This window comes from Aegilops tauschii, chromosome 7 (genome assembly GCF_002575655.3).
Source record: "Aegilops tauschii subsp. strangulata cultivar AL8/78 chromosome 7, Aet v6.0, whole genome shotgun sequence".
In the NCBI taxonomy this organism is placed as follows: domain Eukaryota; kingdom Viridiplantae; phylum Streptophyta; class Magnoliopsida; order Poales; family Poaceae; genus Aegilops; species Aegilops tauschii.
Window position 1 is genome coordinate 77,576,264 of NC_053041.3, and position 16,919 is coordinate 77,593,182.

Here is a 16,919-nt window from a genome sequence, read left to right on the forward strand (position 1 = left end):
ATCTTATTCTCTGTCCACCCAAGACTAATTACATGCTGAGGACAAGAAAGAAATCTATGTTGGAGGAACTCACAACCACCGGGGCGCATAGGTCGGAAGTTTGATCTTAAGTGAAAAGAGGATGCCCAAACAAGAAGACCGGTGGCATAGCTAGGGGGTGGACAGGGTGGTCCATGGACCATCCTGAAATTTTCCTATAGCCTATATATTATAAAAAAATTGCTGTTTTTAGTATATATAATTAAATTCAAATGAAAAGTTCTACTGTTGGACCACCCTAGCTTCTTGGGCTAGCTACAGTACTGCCAGTGTCATCCACACAACAAGGGCGCTAAACTTGCAAGTACCCTTTGTTATTACAGATCGGCCCCTCGGATGTTGAGGCCTTTGAGGTTTCCTAGTTAGTATTCTACTCCCTCTGTTCGTTTATACAAGATGTATTTTCTTTGGCGCGGTGACCAAGGCATAGAATTGAGAAGAATTTTGGATAAAAATACCCTTAACAAATTAGATAGTTAGCGACAACTAAATAACCATCGACGTAATAAAAGGCAACCAAATCTCGCTGCACCAGAATAAAATCAATCGGTGGGAGTGGAGAGAGAGAAATGTGAGTGCATGTAATCAGGGATAGAGATTCTTTTTTACTACCTTTCTGTTGAAAACTATGTAGTTTTTTTTTATCTAAGGCAGGTAATGGATGGTGCAAGGGTACGCACGGAAAACTGAAAAAAAAAAAGAAATACACCTTACATTGTGGAATTTTTGGGAAAAACAAATACACCTAATATAAAGGAACGGAGGGAGTATATACGTGGGGAATATCAGGTGATACAATTCCTTAAATGCTCCCTTGATATCAACTTTGAAAAACCAAATTTAAATGTTTCAAAAAAAATCTGTTTTTTTGGATGTTCACAAGGTATGTCTACGACCCCTAAAAAGCAGATCCAAATTTAAAATACACAATGAGAAATAAAAAAGGCAAATCTAGCATGAATAGTGCCACAAAAAGTCAAAAGCAAAATTGACCCTATTCACATCAGGATTGCCTTTTTTCTCAATGTGCATTTCGTATTTGGACCTGAAATTTTAAGGGATTGTAGACACATTTCTTGTGAACATTCTTTTTTTTCCAGAATTTTTTAAAACATTGAAGATTGTTTTTTCTCGAAATGGGAGCATGTGGGAGTTGGTATCACCAGATATTTCCCCCTCTACGTACCGTTCAAAGCGAAAACAGAGCATTTACGTCCAACGAAAATATTTAGACATAATTCAACCGATCCACTGATCCAGCCACATTGATTCATCCCGTGAACATATGCACCAACGACCCAATCCATGTGAGCAAATAAAAACACTCTTTATATACGTACTCCCTCCGTTCCGAAATATATGACGTTTTAGAAAACGTCCCGACCAGGTGAAAAGGGAGGAAAGTACAGAAGTGCCCCTAATTTAAATCGCTATTGCCGTCGTCTTCCTCGCCGAGCAGATCCTCTCCATCCCAGTCGCCGCTGCTGCTTGCTTCCTGCCGCCAGGGTCGCCCCCCATCCCAGGGCCGCCCCTCTCCCAGGGCCACCCCCCTGTCGCCTGCGCCAATCCAGCCCCCTGTCGCTGGAGGGGGCCTCACCAACTCGCCTCGTCGGAGGGGGTGCTGCTGCAGACCGTTGTCCCCCTCCCAAGGCCTCGCCAGCTCCAGAGAGTACTGCTTCAGATCGAGGTACTGCTCGCCGGAGGGGGTACTGCTTCAGATCGGCAGCCCCAGGTCCAGATCGCCGCGCCCTCCCATGCAGCTCCAGGTACTGCTGCAGATAGCCTCCCCACTTGGTCCAGATCGCCTCCTGAAGTAAAAGTTTGAAAAGGAAAAGCTCAAAATACTCCAGACAAAGTTTGTTGGTAGAGTACTGTATCAATCAAGACAGTTTCAATGTACAGGTACTGTATACAGTAAAAAATTGATGGCAAAGTATCAATCAAGACAAAGTTTCTGAGTACAAGAACTCTAGCAGGCATACAAGACTGAAATCGTGCTCAGATGAATATGGAATTGGCAGTACAGAGTACCTGGAGGGCTTGAAGTAGGCAGCAACAGCAATAGCTCGAAGCAGGCAGCATCTCCAGCACGACACAACAACCTGCAAGAGAGAAAGACAGTAATCAACATGGAATTTGATCTGAACTGTACTCCCCCCGAAGAAGAGGACATACCTAGAGGAGTCGGTCCCGATGAAGATGATATCGATGATATCGACATGCACGAGAGCATTGATCCTGGTGAAGATGACATCGACATGCACGATGGCATTGATGCCGACGAAGATGCAGTCGGTGAGCTTCCTCATCTTCCCTATAAAGATGATGTCACTGTCAACTCAAATACTCAATGTGAAATGATCAAAATACAGAATAAAATGGATTAGGAGTAGAGTATAGCAATGATCATTTTAGTTTGTACCGTACTCCATTTTGGTAACATGAGCCTGTACCAAATTAAACAGTCAAAAACATTCAGTGTGAAACGCATTAACATGAAAGACAGTAGACAGAAACATGACACTAGTGGCTAAGCGTTGAAACAGACCTCGCTGAGCATTGACAGCATGTAAACATACAGTACAATGTGTGTTGACAAACAGCAAAACAGAAGGGGCATGGATGGATCATACACAGTGAACAAGCTCATCCTTCACCACCTTGTCGGTCCATCGAGCATGTCCGCTTTCCTCACCCACATCCTACACAGCAGAATATTTTCAGTTTTAGTTAACTGAATACTTTCAGTTTTAGTTAACTGAATATTTTCAGTTTTAAGTTAACTGAAAATAATATTTTCAGTTTAAGTTAACTGAATATTTTCAGTTAAGTTAATACTCCATTTGACCATTTCAATCAAGGAGTATTTTCTTAGTTGTACTATATTTCTTGTTGCAATTCATTTGATCATTTGATCATATGATATCATTTCATACCATTTGATCATTTCAATAGGACTAATATTTTTTCATTGATGTGTTTCTTGCTGCAGTTGTTGAACAAGCAATTAAAAAAAGGAAAACCCTCACTGACGAGCAAAAATATGCTGCTTATGTGGCATTGCATGCAGTGTGCATGAGTAGAGGTGGCAAATTCAAAAGAAATGATAAGAAAGACCTTGCACAATTTTTTAAGGTAGGAGTGAGGAGTATACAAAGAGTTTGGCAGAAGGCAATGGAGCAAATCGCAGAGGGTTTAGAGGTAGATGTTTCCAATCAGAAAAAAAGAAGATGTGGAAGAAAGCCAAAAGACATTAATCTAGAGAAAATCCCTACAATACCACTGAACAAGAGGTCCACTATCAGATCACTCGCTTGGCAACTGGGATGTAGCCCTGCCACACTGCACAGAAAGTTAAGCTCAATTTGATAAAGAGGCATACAAACTGTGTGAAGCCAGCTCTGAAAGAAAAAAAATAAGAAGGACATGATGAATTTTTGTTTGTCAATGCTTGATGAGACAACGATAGAAACTTCAAGGCCTAAATTCAAGACAATGCATAATGTTGTGCACATTGATGAGAAATGGTTCAATATGACGAAGAAAAATAAGACCTACTATCTGTTGGATGGGGAGGAAGAGCCTACGAGGCATATACATGGAAACTGTATTGGCAAGGTGATGTTCTTGACGGCCGTTGCTAGGCCAAGGTGGGACAGTGAAGGAAACGTGACCTTCTCTGGGAAAATCGTATCTGGCCATTCGTGAAAGAAGTTCCTGCTCAGAGGAGAAGTGATAACGGGCCCAAAGGTACAATAGAGACAAAGTCAATAAAGGTCGATAGAAAAGTGATGAGGGAGTTCCTGATAGAGAAGGTCTTGCCAGCGATACAGGCCGTTTGGCCCGAAAGTAATGCTGGACAGACCATCTACATTCAGCAGGATAATGCTAAGCCCCATATCTTGCCAGATGACCCAGAATTTCTAGCCGCTGTTGCAAAAACTGGACTTGACATCAGAATAATACAACAGCCCGCCAACAGTCCTGATTCGAGTGTGCTTGACCTCGGTTTTTTCAACTCGCTGCAATCCCTAACAGATTGTCTGAGTCCTAAAACACTACAAGACCTTATTACGGGTGTTCTGGAGGAATTTGAAGGCTATGAGGTTTACAATCTCAACAGAATTTTCCTAACTCTGCAGACATGCATGATTGAGATCTTGAACCATGCAGGGGGCAATGAGTATAAAACACCACATGTGAACAAAGAAAGGCTTGAGGGTCTTGGGCAGCTACCTCCAAGACTATCATGCCCTCGAGAGGTTTACGCAAATGCCCTACACAATCTAGAGCTAATGGAAAGGGTTCAGATAATGGAAGAAAAGGCCTGAGATGCTTGTTGTCATGAGACGGGAGATGCTTGTTGCCATGAGACCTGAGATGTTTGTTGTCAAGAGACCGGAGATGCTTGTTGTCATGAGACTGGAGATGCTTGTTGTCATGAGACCTGAGATTTTTGTTGTCAAGAGACCGGAGATGCTTGTTGTCATTAGTCCGGAGATGCTTGTTGTCAAGAGACCGGAGATGCTTGTTGTCAAGAGACCGGAGATGCTTGTTGTCATTAGTCTGGAGATGCTTGTTGTCATGAGACCTGAAAGGTTTGTTGTCAAGAGACCGGAGATGCTTGTTGTCAAGAGACTGGAGATGCTTGTTGTCATTAGTTCGGAGATGCTTGTTGTCAAGAGACCGGAGATGCTTGTTGTCAAGAGACCGGAGATGCTTGTTGTCATTAGTCCGGAGATGCTTGTTGTCATGAGACCTGAGATGTTTGTTGTCAAGAGACCGGAGATGCTTGTTGTCATGAGACCTGAGATGTTTGTTGTCAAGAGACCTGAGATGAGGCTTCTGGAGTATATTTGTTGCATCCTTGTGGTTATTTGTGTGGAGATAACTCCTTGTTTTTTAATTTTCTGATTTGTATGATATTTGTATAACTCCTTGTTGTGATAAGTTTTCGAATTTTCTGATTTGTATGATCATTTGAATAACTCCTTGTTTTGTAAAGCCTCTGTATAACTTCTTATGAGGAGAGGAGTAGGAGGGGAGAGGCTCCAGTTAATTTAAATCTAAGAAATTGGTACTGGAAATCAGCTTGCTTGTTACTCCTAATTAACTGAAAAGGTTTCAATTCGGTATCTCTAAAACAAAGTACTCCTTCTGCAGTGCTATAGTACTGCTGTCCTCCCTAATTTGAACAAGTACAGTATGAAATACTCCTATCTACTCCTAGCATTTCCTAGCAAGAAATTTCAGCAAGCAATCCAAGCAAGAAATTTCAGCAAGTACAATTTCAGACTGCCGAACGGACCGCCGGCTATGGGACATTACTATGGGATACTTATGGCAAAAATCTCTCTGACCATCTAGCTTAGTTGCTCTAACACATGTTAAATTCAGTTAAATATTGGCAGCAAGCACTACTCCATGTAAAGCACCAACAAATTTGGGGTGCACAAAATTTACTGAACGGGCTATAGTTTTCGAATCAGAAACGCTAGCATTTCCTGTAGTTCTGCATATCAAATTGATAGTTTTCGAATCCATGTTGTTGTACACATAGGAACTACTCCTAGCATTTCCTGTAGTAGTCGGTTACTCCAAATAAATTTGATATGTGAACAAACAGGTGCCTCTTCAAATAAATGGAAGCACAAATATAATAAGTGTCCTATGTTCTTCTTTATACTCCAAGTCTCCAGGTATAGCTGTGCAAGATGAAATCCTATCATTGGTTGTTACTCTGTTGACTGAAAGAAAATGGCAAGCTACTACTGTACTGTAGAGGAGGCCCTTAAATCTCTAACTCATTTTTTTACAATTCAGTTAGTCATCCTGTGTCTGAAACTCTGTGTTGACTTAAAGAAATGGCAAGCTACTACTGTACTTTACAGGAGGTTTCTCTCTCTCCTAGGATATCAAATTTACACAGTTAACATATCAGCAAGGTTAACTACTCGGCAGCCAATTTGATCTCGACGGCCACAACTCAGAGCAGCAAGCAAGCACGAGAATTGAGTAGCACCGCATCAGGGGAACGAAATCGAAATTGAAACGAGAGAGTGGTAGAGGGAGGCGTGTAGGAGAAGGGACCTTCAGTTGCTGCTGTTGGTCCATGGCGTCGGAGCAGGTGTTGGTGAGTTGTTGCTGCTGGGCATCGTCCCTAATTTCACCCATGACCATCACTTTGACCTTAAACTTGAGTTGTTGCTACTCCATGGCTGGGGTCGTCCTCCTCTCCCTGCATCGACTGTGCATGTGTGAGTCTAGGGAATGGAAGGGAAGGGAGGAAGGGGGCGAACCTTGGTGGCGTCCCGAGCAGGGGGGGAGGGAAGTTCCATGGACCTACCTGTCACGGCGCACGACGACGGGCACGCATGAGAGGGAGGAGGTCATCGATGTGCAGCGGCATCACCGCCGCCGGCTTCTTGGTCTCGATGAGGTCGCCGCATAGACGCGCAGCCCCACCCAGGGTGCCCGCAGCCGGCCAGGCATCCTTCCCGGGGGCCACTCCGCTGCTCCACTCCGTCGCCGCTCCGCTCTGTCCAGGCCGCTCCGTAGCCCAGATCTAGCGTACGCGCACGCGGATCCGGCGTCGGCGCCCACACCAGCTCCGCCGCCCAGAAGCTCTTCACCGGCGCATAAAAAACCACTCTTTTGACCTCGGGATGGGAAAGGAAGGAGAGGAAGCAAGCAGTGGGAAAGGAAGGAGAGGAAGCAAGCGCTGGGCTGCAGGAGGAAGAACACGGTGGGCTGCCGGAGCGAGAACGCGATGGGCTGCGGTGGCCGGCGACGATGCGGAGAGGCGACGAGGGAGGGGAATGAGAGGGTGTGGGTGAGAGTGGGCAGCAAGTGGATGGGAGTGGGCAGGTGGGAGGGCATTTTTGGAAACTCGGGAAGTTTCGTAACGTAGCCAGATTTACACTATGATCGCTAAAACGTTATATATTTTGGTACAGAGGGTACATTGCAATATGGAAAGGCAGTCTTAACGACAAAAGCAACCTGCTTTCCACTGGAGAAATACATGGACAACAGAAACCAATCGCATCAATTTACATTTCGTAGTCTGAAACCTCATATATAAAGTCAATGCATTCAGCATAAACGTACCAAGCTACTGTAAATGATGTGGAAGTGAATGCATTAGCCAATCGACAAACGACTCGACCATAACACTGTCAGCAAACACATATGCTCACATCGCATCTCATTCGTAGGTTGTAGATTTGAAGTACCTCTGGTTTAGCCTTCTATTATCTCTTCAGGGGTTTACTCTGCTCAGCTTCACCAATACTGAAGGGCAGAGGCAGTCCACTGTGTATTGCACAGAATTTCTGGTAGCGAAAGAAACTGCCAGACAATAAATAGTACTGCCTTTCTTCAGATTCCAAATAGATGAATTCCTTAGCATAGATTACTATATATCTTCAGTCGTGGCACTATTTTCTAAAAGCCGATTTGTCTTTTATTTCTTGGAAAGCTGCAGCAAGTAAGCAATCAAAACTGACAGTCTTTTTTTCTAAAACGGAAGACAGTCTCTTCTAAATATTTCCGTTCGATGTGTATGACCAGTACTCGTTGACCAGTTTGCGGAAGAGAGATCCTTCCGTTTCCATGAGCTTTGTAGGTTTGTCATACTCCACTATTCTCCCTGGAAATGTTCATATATAGCTCATTAGTACGGGAAAGATCACAATACATTTGGTTTCAAGTATAATTCAGATATTCCATATTGATTGGTTCAGGTCAATAAGACAACCAGTCTTATAAGAAGGTCACTATATTTCTTATAAGTTGCCGGTAAGAGAAACATACCATCGCTCATTGCAAGTACCATATCGCAGTCCATAACTGTTGGTATACGGTGTGCAACTGTAATGACGGTGCAATATTTGAATTCTGTCCGGATCGTTTTCTGAAGGACAGCATCTGTTGCATTGTCAATAGAGGCTGTCGCTTCATCCAGAACTAAGATGCGGCATCTTCTCAAAAGTGCGCGTCCCAGACAAAAGAGCTGCCTTTGACCCATACTCCAGTTCGACCCGTCTTCCACAACTATTAAGATAAGATCTTGATCAGTATCATGAATGAGATAGTTCCAAACATCATGCTAGCAAAAAGATGAGAGCCATTAAGAGTCCGATTCGTGGTTGGAGATAAGTCTATTTGTGGGTTCGAAGTACTTGGGACCGCACCCTCCTCTATTGTTGAAGAATACGCCTAGGACTAATAACAGTTTGACATATTTAGTGGCACATGTATCGTCACAGCTATTTCAATTTCTGAAATGATTAGAGCAGAGTTTCTGTTTGCCCAAGTTATGAGCATCAAAAAATGAACTCCGGAAAAGAAACTATAGATAGAAGTGAAGTTTCCTACCATGTGAATCCAGTCCTTGGTCCTTCTCCTGGACAGCTTCAAGAAGTTGACATTTGTCAAGAACCTGCAGCATAATAACAAATAGAGTAACCACTTTAGCTAGTGATTCCCTTTGAAATGTACATATGCCATAAACTGAGAAACAGGGGCTCTAAGCCTAAGCACAGTTTCAAGAGGTGTGGCTTTACACTCCTACCAGGCCATCACCCATGTTTGAGTTCTCCCCAACTAAAATTTGGGTGCCTATTTCTTCAATCAGTGAAAAGTTGTCTGATCATTGGGTAAGACAAGAAAAGGCAACATTTATATCTGTGTACATCTTACCTCCCATATTTGTTGATCTGAGAATTGCCCAAGAGGATCTAGATTGTATCTTACTGTACCCTGAAAAAGTGTTGGATCTTGTGGAATGATACCCAAACGCGAACGCAGGTCATGCAAGCCTATTGTACTGATGTCCACAGAGTCTATAATTATTTTCCCATCGGCGGGTTCAACAAGACGAAACAATGCACCAATTAATGTTGTCTTGCCACTTCCCGTTCGACCAACTATACCAATCTTATTTCCAGCTTCAAACCTGCAAGTGATTCCATGTAGTACAAGGGGAGCATCTTTCCTATACCTGATCTGTCAGATGAAAATCAATCGCATAAATTTGTTAGAAGTGTTAATAGGATTTTACCTTGTAAGGCGGACATGTAAATATATCTGATTACCTTCAAATCTCTAAGCTCCACATTACCATCTTGAGGCCAATCTGGTGATGGTCGATTTTCCTCAACAACTTCTGCGGCTTCACTTTGTATGTCCATGTACTGGTTCACCCGTTCCACCGAGATTATTTGATTCGCCAGGTTGCATTGGTTTTGAATAGAGAAAACAAATGACATATTTAGGGAAAGACCATAGGACAATGCCATTCCCACAAAACCTGTGCAAGTACGAAAAGCAAGGAATTAATTCTACTGTTTGTAATGGTGATATTCATAAACTGTACAATATGATAAGAATTAGGACTCAAACTGTATTTTCATAGAAGATACAAATCTATCCATAAAATCATCAGAACAAGTGGTAGCTTGAGAATGTTATGGTGTTTTTATATTACCGAGAAAGGCTTTCGCCCCACTTTATATATAAAGCAATACGACCGAACCGATACAAAGTGGTGAGGGAACCCTCTTACAAAGCAGATCAAAGATAAACACCATATTCACCATACAAAGTCGTGTTTTTATATTCACCATATTGCAGCAAATATAATTTTCATGCAACAATAACATTACTACCTTAATTAGTAATACAGGACATCCTAGAAAGGATTCAGTCAGACGTTTATAACTTTGATTACTATTATAAAAAAGATCTGGACTAGCAAGGTCAAAATACTAACATCAGATTTTTCATCGATATTATTTTTGCAATACAACTCTCTTCTAGTTTTCTACAAATATATACATACAAAAAGTATCGGTGAAATAAGATTGTTGGAGACCCATGTCCTCTCTAAAACGTCATCTATTTACGACTGGATGGAGTATCAAGTATGTTCTCATAACAAAAGCTTCTCAAAACAAACAGAAGGCGATAAAAATGTATCTACATTTACATGGCAATGCATCTAACATTTGTTGCAAATTAGATGCAACCACCGATGGCCATAGAACGGGCTGACTACTCAACTTTGTCCAAATATTTGAAGCAACATGACGTTCATATAATAGGCTTACCAGGGCTAAAAGTTCCTTGAGGAAGAAGGGCCATGACAAAGGCAGAAAAAGAAAGAACTGCGGCGCTCATTATCTCCAGACGTTGAATCAACCATTCAGTTGATGCAAAATTATAGAAATATGGGCTGGCATTCTTGTCAACAAGGTCAAAAAATTTAGCAAAGAAACGATCTTCTTCCTCAAAGGCCCTTATGGTTATAGCCCCTGCAATCGATTCACCTAAGTGATTCGCTAGAGCAGACTTGGTGGTACCATTGATCCGCATCAGTTCCTTGGCCGAGGCTAGATAGTACCTCTGCATGACCAACCATAATAGTTTTCAGTTAATGAGAACTTTGAATGCAAACTGTGGGCTCGTTCACTCTCAGACAAAAACAGCAGCAGAGAACATAAATTGGTGAATGAAACCAAATAATCATAGACATAATGCTTAACAATAAAGAAACAAAGTCATACCAATTACCTGCAGCCTAATTGCCAAAACTATCATTGGAACGGATACAAACAGAACTTGCCATGTAACAACAGCCAGTACCCCTAGATTGCTATATGCGTTTAAGCTGGCACCAAGGCTAAATACGAAGGCAAATGGAACATCAAGGTCAACGATACTCAAATCTGAAGAAACCTGCATTAGAAGAAAAAGGGAGTGAGTTAATCTATCATGAGAACATTCTCTGGGTGTAAAACGTAACTGAAATTTGTTGTATTTGCCATTGGTTTAAGAATTTATACCCGGCTAAGAACCCTTCCTAGCGGAGTAGAATCAAAAAAGGACATTGGTGCACGGAATAATGAATTGAGTAGCTGGGAAAATAAGGATCGTGATGTCTGGATCCCAAGAATAACGACTGCCAAAGATCTTGATAGCAAGAAGAACATTGTGCAAACTCCGATAATAATGTACACAGAAATTAACTTCAGTGTACTAACATGAGGATTTTGGACATTAGCAGCCATCCATGAATTCTGTGATATTTGCCCAGCTACGAAAATTATGTGAGAAATAATACAAAGAGAGAAATACAGGAGGCCTTTGTTCTGGCACAGGTAAAGCATATAAGGCTTAACACCTGCGTCCCCTGTTTCTCTTTCCTCTTTCTTGATCAGTTGATCTGCCGGTGATGGCTTCACAGATTCTGTATGAATACCATCTGTCTCCTTTACTGATACTTCCTTAGATCTTCGAGTTGTTATATTGTTACTAACATCGGAAACACCAATTGTATCTTTATGGGCATTTACAAGGTCTTTAAATTCTTCACAATCTGCCAATAGATCTTGATAAGGTGCAGACCTAATGACCTCTCCATCTGACATTAACTGCCAAAAATCACCATTAGTTTTAGATGACATCAATATATCAAAAAAAAGCTAATTAAAGATAAATATAAATCAGACATGAATATCATCATATGGTGATTTTTCCGAAGTGAAGAGAGGTACCAAAATGGAGTCAAATACGGGTAGAAAATCCACTTGGTGCGTCACCAAGAGAACAGTCTTGTCCGATAGAGCGCTCATGACATATTCCTGTTGCAAAGAGCTTTGTAAAACAGTTCATGAATCAAATAGTAATGCGATCTGCATCTGCTGATATGATCCTTACATTGAATAGACTTGTGGCTGTATGGGCATCGACAGCACTGAAAGGATCATCAAGAAGATAGATGTCTGCATTTTGGTATAGTGCACGAGCAAGCTGGACGCGCTGCTTCTGACCCCCACTAAGGTTTACTCCTCTCTCCCCAATTTGAGTACAATCTCCATATGGCAACATTTCAAGGTCCTTGACCAACGAGCACCTCGCGAGTGTGTTGTGATATCTTTCCCTGTCCATTGGCGATCCGAAGAGAATATTGTCTTGCACGGTTCCTGTTTGGATCCATGCATTCTGAGAAATATATGCTATTTTCCCACAGACTTGGATCTGAAATGTTTATGCAAAGTTTAAGAGTTTGATATTAATTTGTATGAAAAAAATAACATCATGTTTCCAAATATTGTCCTTTTTAAGAAAGTGCAAAAGCTTTGCATATCATTGTATTGAAAAGGCATGAACAATGTTATTTACATGCCCAAGCAGGCAGGAACAGAACAAGAAACAGAGCAAGGAAAGGAAAAGGGGGGGAAAAGGTGCTGCACAATCCAGCAATGGTTCATGACGGCCAGCTAGAAGAAGAATTTCACCTTCCTGGGCGCCCAGGACTTCTTCCATGTGAACTTGCAGGAGCTGCAGCTCACAGAGCCAAGGAAGGTTGCCTTGTAGCACGACCGTGCAGAGTAAACTCTGTACTCTGTCAAGCGCCAACTTTCATAACGACTTTGCAAACTGAACATGATGCTGTTGTCAACAGGCTATGTTTCTTTTAAACATGTCTAAATGTCTACATTCTGAATATGGCAGCTATCTTCACTCTTATAAAACTCGGAGTTGGCGGTGGTTCGTTCACCCTAAGAGATTACCTCTTAAGTTGTCAAGAAATTAATTGCCACAATTATCATACATTCTATATAGTACACAGATGTATCACGATTAATTGTATATTTTGGGATATTTTTAGTGTATATTTTGAGATATTGTTTCAGTTGCAAAAACTAGAAACTACGACGACCCAAGAGTTTAAACAAATCATGCAATAAAAATAAAATTCTTAGCAATGCAGAGCAATTAACTTCTGTAGCAATGCATGAATGCTAGCTAGTTTCATTAAAAGATAAAGTTAGTAAAAGCATACCGTGCCTTCAGTCTTGGGGACCTCTCCAAGCACAGCAGCCAAAAGCGTGGACTTCCCTGATCCTACCTCTCCACAAATGGCAACCTTTTCTCCTGCTTTGACTGCCAGATTTATGTTCTTCAGAGTTGGTTTTGATGGATTCTCATCCCATGAGAAACTGCACGAATTCATCGCTATAGGGTAATCAATGCCAACATAGTATTTCTTTCTAGCTTGCCCGTTTAGCTCAGGAGCATCAAGAAACTTCGATATCCGAGTGAACGCGACCTTAGCTTGTATCACGACGCCAATAACATCTGGTATTTGCCTGATTGGGTCTTGCACGAGACGTAGAGTTGCCACGAAGGTGAATACATTGCTAGCATCAAGAGGAATTTTCAGAAGATAGCATGTTAGAAAGGTCGCTGCCGAAACCAGAACAGGTGATGACCAGAACAGGAAACTGTTGTATGCCCTCCTAAGCTGAAATGCTGTCAACCACTTGTACTCAACCTCTCTCAACCCCTCAATGACCTTCTTGAAGTGAGCTTCCCATGCATAAAGTTTCAAGACCTTCATATGAACTAGTGACTCGGTCATGGCCTTCAATCTCACATCTTGTGCTTCCATAAGCTTACTCTGGTATTTGTGTTGCAGTTTGGCCAATGGCGCGTTGCAAAGCACTGTGATGATGATTACAACTAATGATGAAAGCATTGCAGCGCCGACCGCATTGTATAGAATCGCCAGAGCAATGCAAAGTTGAACACTTGTTGTCCATGTTTGATGGAACCAGTATGGGAATTCCCCAATCCGGTAGGCATCGACAGTCACATAGTTCATAATTTCTCCAGAAGAGTGCTTCATTTTTGCTGCATTTGATAGCTTCTGCTGTTTCTTATAAATAGCTGCTGACAGAAATGACCTCACCTGCAATCCTAATCTCCGAGTGCGGAAATACCACTGCCTCTGTGACAACGATTCACAGAATTTGCAGACGAACATTACTGCAGCAAGCACAAAGCCTTCGTATTTAAAGGACCCTTTCCCAAGTGATACATTGATGAATGCCTTGAGAAGTATTGGGCCAGTAGATAAGGTGAGAACTTTTAGCAAAGCACAGAAACCCGAGACCAAGATGGCACGCTTATGACAAGAAACAATAGTCCAGAAGAATGATGGTGTGGCGTGCGATGGCGACTGCTTTTCGCGGTTCAGCTTCTCCATGAACACCAAGTACTGGTTCTGTGCTCGATCTGTGGCGCCTAAAAGCGGCATGTCTTTGTCCTCAAGGGGCTTCTCATAGCCCATCTTCATCAGAGGATTCAGCCACCAAAACGACATCCTGCTGAAAAAACCAGCTTTAGCAAAGGGGGTTACCTGACTGTCAGAATCAGCTACCTCACTGTCTGCCTCCGTGTTCAGGGGCTTGTATAAACCATTGCCACTTCTTCCATGACCCTCTTCGTCATGGCTGTGCCGAATGCCGTAAATAAGCATGAGAATTGCACCTGGTAGGGACAAAATATCTAAACAGGACTTAACAGTCAGCGCCTTCTCTGCAACAATATCAACGACAGAAGAAGAACAGATGAATGCCGCGTAGAGGACCAGCAAGACCGGCCAAAATCGAACGAATGCCGCTCCAAGAAACCGAGGCCTGATGCTGAAAGCGAAGCTGGTGAGGATCAAGTTCAGTCCCTGACATGCTGTCACAAGCCACCAATGTGGAAGGTAAGCAGAAGCATCCTGATTGAAGCCACTCCCCAGCATCCACAGTCCAAGCCCAAGATAAACCAAACCCAGGGTGCCACTGAACACCACAGCAGACGAGTGCAGCGGTGAGCTGAGCGTGACGAGCTGCCGCGCCGACGCTCTGCTCTTGGGAATTTTCACAAACAGCTGGAGCGCGAGCGCGAACAGGAGCAGCGCCGCGATGCCGGTCGCCGCTAGATGGTTCGTGCAGGTGGAGGCGTCGAATATTTGCTTGAACGCACATGAGGCCACGTCTTGGTGGGAGCATATCGGGCTCCCACACAAGCTCATCACCCAAGAAGAACCTGAAGTACAGTTACAGAGTAGTACTAGAGTGAGATGAGATTTCAGTTTTGGCAAGCGCCGAATCTGCAAAATTATTTAGACATGTACTACAGTACTAATAGAGTGAGGTGAGATCTTGAGATCTCCGGATTTCAGTTCTGGCAACCCTCCAACACAGTGGTTGATGGTCAGCAAGGTAGCACCAATTATTCAGCTATGTGCACCCTGAAAACAGAATTTTAAAATGAGGAGGTTGGGGAGGCGAAATTACTTGTGAGGTAGCCCATCTGTCCGATCGATCTCACTGATGTATCGCACTTCCTCGTGGATCAGATCAGCTCTGTTGTTTGCGGCCCTGCAGCGACCAAACCATGGTCAAAGGAAGAAAGCAGTGAGGACAAGGGGCAGATACTGTTTTTAATGAAGATACGGACAAGGAACAGAATCTCCTGAAAAACGCTAGCGAGATCAGAGAGTTGAGATTCCACGGAAAACAATCCATGTGGACGCAGGAGCTTCCTGGCTCTCACGGCACAGAGATCACAGCGGCAGCGGCGATCATTGAGCGCCTCACCGTTCGCAATCAATCAAGAAGAAGAAGAAGAAGAAGAAGAAGAGTAGGTACAGCTCTGGCTTGAGAAAAATAAAATCAACAAGAGCCGCGAATCGCGGCCCTACGATGAATTCGCGGGGAACCTGGGCGGAAATCTCGCGCAATGCTCGCTCGCCGGCCGCGGCGGGAGAAGGCGGCGATCATCGGAGAAACAGGGGAGAAGACCGAACCCCCTGCCGCATTGACCCCCAACCCCTGCCAGTCTCAGAGCGCCCACGGCCGGAACAGGAACCCCGGACACCCGTTCCAAGAAGATGAATCAAATATAAAAATGAACCCCCCCCCCCCCCCCCCTTCCCCTGGATCAAGCACGATTCCCGAGAACGAGAAGACCTTTCTAGTCCAAAGCGATGATGCCAGTGTTGACCTCTGTAGCCGCCGCTGCCGCCGCTGGGGGTCGAGACTCCGTCGCCGGCCGCTCTTCTTCGGCGCAAGCTTATCAGTGTGTCGACGAACGGGAGCCGACCAACGGAACCGTCCGTCCCAATAGCCGCTGCAGAGCTCGGCGCCGCGAGCGAGCTGCTTATTTATGGGGGGTGGGGGCGGCACGAGGCGTGCGCTGCGGGCGCGCACGTGACGGGGCCGGTGAGGAGTTTTGAGCCGACGACGTGCCCCGCATCGCTTCTCCTCCTGCCTCTGCCGGGCGGGGGGTAGATGGCCCGAAATAACTGCGGGCGGGCGTCGGTCGTGGTCACCACGACGTGTCGTCGCACGGCCGGGGGGGCAGGATAAAAAACGATCGGACGCCTGGCTCTCGCGCGCGAGCCGGCCGCTCGTTGTGCAATCGTCTACCGAGTGACCGGCCACCGTACTTGTCTAGCGAGCAGGCCGAGCCAGACTTTGTTCTTGTCCATCGACCGAGACCGTCCAGCGTCGAGTGCCCTGTATAGTTCTTCACCGGTAACAAAATGTAGGCGTCAATCGCGTCCAAATTACTGTACTCCATCCGGCCATATTGATTTTCGCAAGTTGTACAAAATCAGCGGCAATTAATACGAATCGGAGGGAGTAACGCATTTACACTGATCCAGGAAAACGCATGTGGCTACAGTTTTCCCTTCTTGAAACTGCATCACACCTGTAAGATCACATCATGCAAGGATTCAGACTAAACTACCCTTCTCCATCCATTCTTCGTGTTCTCATCTCATCTCATCTCATGTCTCCTCAAATTAACCATTTGCGACGGCCTTCTTGCAGACGTCATTACAAAAGATGCGAGTTGGACATATGAATCCTTTTCATATCTTGTCCTCACATAACCCAAAGCGTTTTCTATTCTTCTTTTTTCTTTTTTTGCGCAGGAAAAGGAGCTTTATTCCAATTTGAGAGAGTTACACTTGAGAGTCAGAAGATTCCTCCATTCCCAGATGCATCCACACAACCGTGGTACACTTG

The 16,919-nt window shown here is 43.9% G+C and overlaps 2 protein-coding genes across 6 annotated transcripts; both read right to left on the bottom strand.

Moving 5' to 3' along the window:
• Positions 1-1,247: 1,247 nt before the first annotated feature.
• Positions 1,248-7,051, bottom strand: LOC141027974 (uncharacterized). Of its 3 annotated transcripts, XM_073505691.1 has the most exons (6): positions 6,386-7,051; positions 6,130-6,286; positions 2,588-2,741; positions 2,462-2,486; positions 2,215-2,353; positions 1,248-2,141 (listed from the first exon to the last, which is right to left on the bottom strand). In XM_073505691.1, exons 3-6 carry the CDS (start codon positions 2,687-2,689, stop codon positions 2,009-2,011), a joined length of 399 nt encoding a protein of 132 aa, XP_073361792.1. In that variant the 5' UTR covers positions 2,690-2,741; positions 6,130-6,286; positions 6,386-7,051; the 3' UTR covers positions 1,248-2,008. The 3 variants fall into 3 exon arrangements, with proteins under 3 accessions (XP_073361792.1, XP_073361790.1, XP_073361791.1); XM_073505689.1 differs by lacking the exons at positions 6,130-6,286; positions 6,386-7,051 and having other exon boundaries at positions 1,248-1,847; positions 2,071-2,141; positions 2,675-2,763; XM_073505690.1 differs by lacking the exons at positions 6,130-6,286; positions 6,386-7,051 and having other exon boundaries at positions 1,248-1,847; positions 2,071-2,141.
• LOC109777346 (ABC transporter C family member 10) lies at positions 7,025-16,224 on the bottom strand. Of its 3 annotated transcripts, none has more exons than XM_045231977.2 (13): positions 15,889-16,224; positions 15,180-15,263; positions 12,890-14,928; positions 11,761-12,081; positions 11,598-11,684; positions 10,887-11,474; positions 10,615-10,779; positions 10,152-10,446; positions 9,138-9,352; positions 8,743-9,048; positions 8,419-8,482; positions 7,855-8,094; positions 7,025-7,690 (listed from the first exon to the last, which is right to left on the bottom strand). In XM_045231977.2, the coding sequence occupies exons 2-13, from the start codon at positions 15,193-15,195 to the stop codon at positions 7,581-7,583; spliced, it is 4,446 nt and encodes a 1,481-aa protein (XP_045087912.1). In that variant the 5' UTR covers positions 15,196-15,263; positions 15,889-16,224; the 3' UTR covers positions 7,025-7,580. The 3 variants fall into 3 exon arrangements, with proteins under 3 accessions (XP_045087912.1, XP_045087913.1, XP_045087914.1); XM_045231978.2 differs by having other exon boundaries at positions 15,855-16,153; XM_045231979.2 differs by lacking the exon at positions 15,889-16,224 and adding an exon at positions 15,605-15,644.
• Between the last annotated feature and the right edge of the window lie 695 nt (positions 16,225-16,919).

What these genes read in the sequence shown, in the direction of transcription:
- LOC109777346 (XM_045231977.2), bottom strand. An exon ending in TTTTGGCAATTAGGCTGCAG is followed by an intron (nt 10,447 to 10,614) that starts GTAATTGGTATG and finishes TTGGTCATGCAG; the next exon opens with AGGTACTATCTAGCCTCGGC. An exon ending in CCAAGGACTGGATTCACATG is followed by an intron (nt 8,095 to 8,418) that starts GTAGGAAACTTC and finishes TTATCTTAATAG; the next exon opens with TTGTGGAAGACGGGTCGAAC.
- LOC141027974 (XM_073505690.1), bottom strand. Translation starts at nt 2,689, where the DNA reads ATGAGCTTGTTCACTGTGTATGATCCATCCATGCCCCTTCTGTTTTGC. An exon ending in ATCGGGACCGACTCCTCTAG is followed by an intron (nt 2,142 to 2,214) that starts GTATGTCCTCTT and finishes TCTCTCTTGCAG; the next exon opens with GTTGTTGTGTCGTGCTGGAG. An exon ending in GCCTACTTCAAGCCCTCCAG is followed by an intron (nt 1,848 to 2,070) that starts GTACTCTGTACT and finishes CTTTTACTTCAG; the next exon opens with GAGGCGATCTGGACCAAGTG.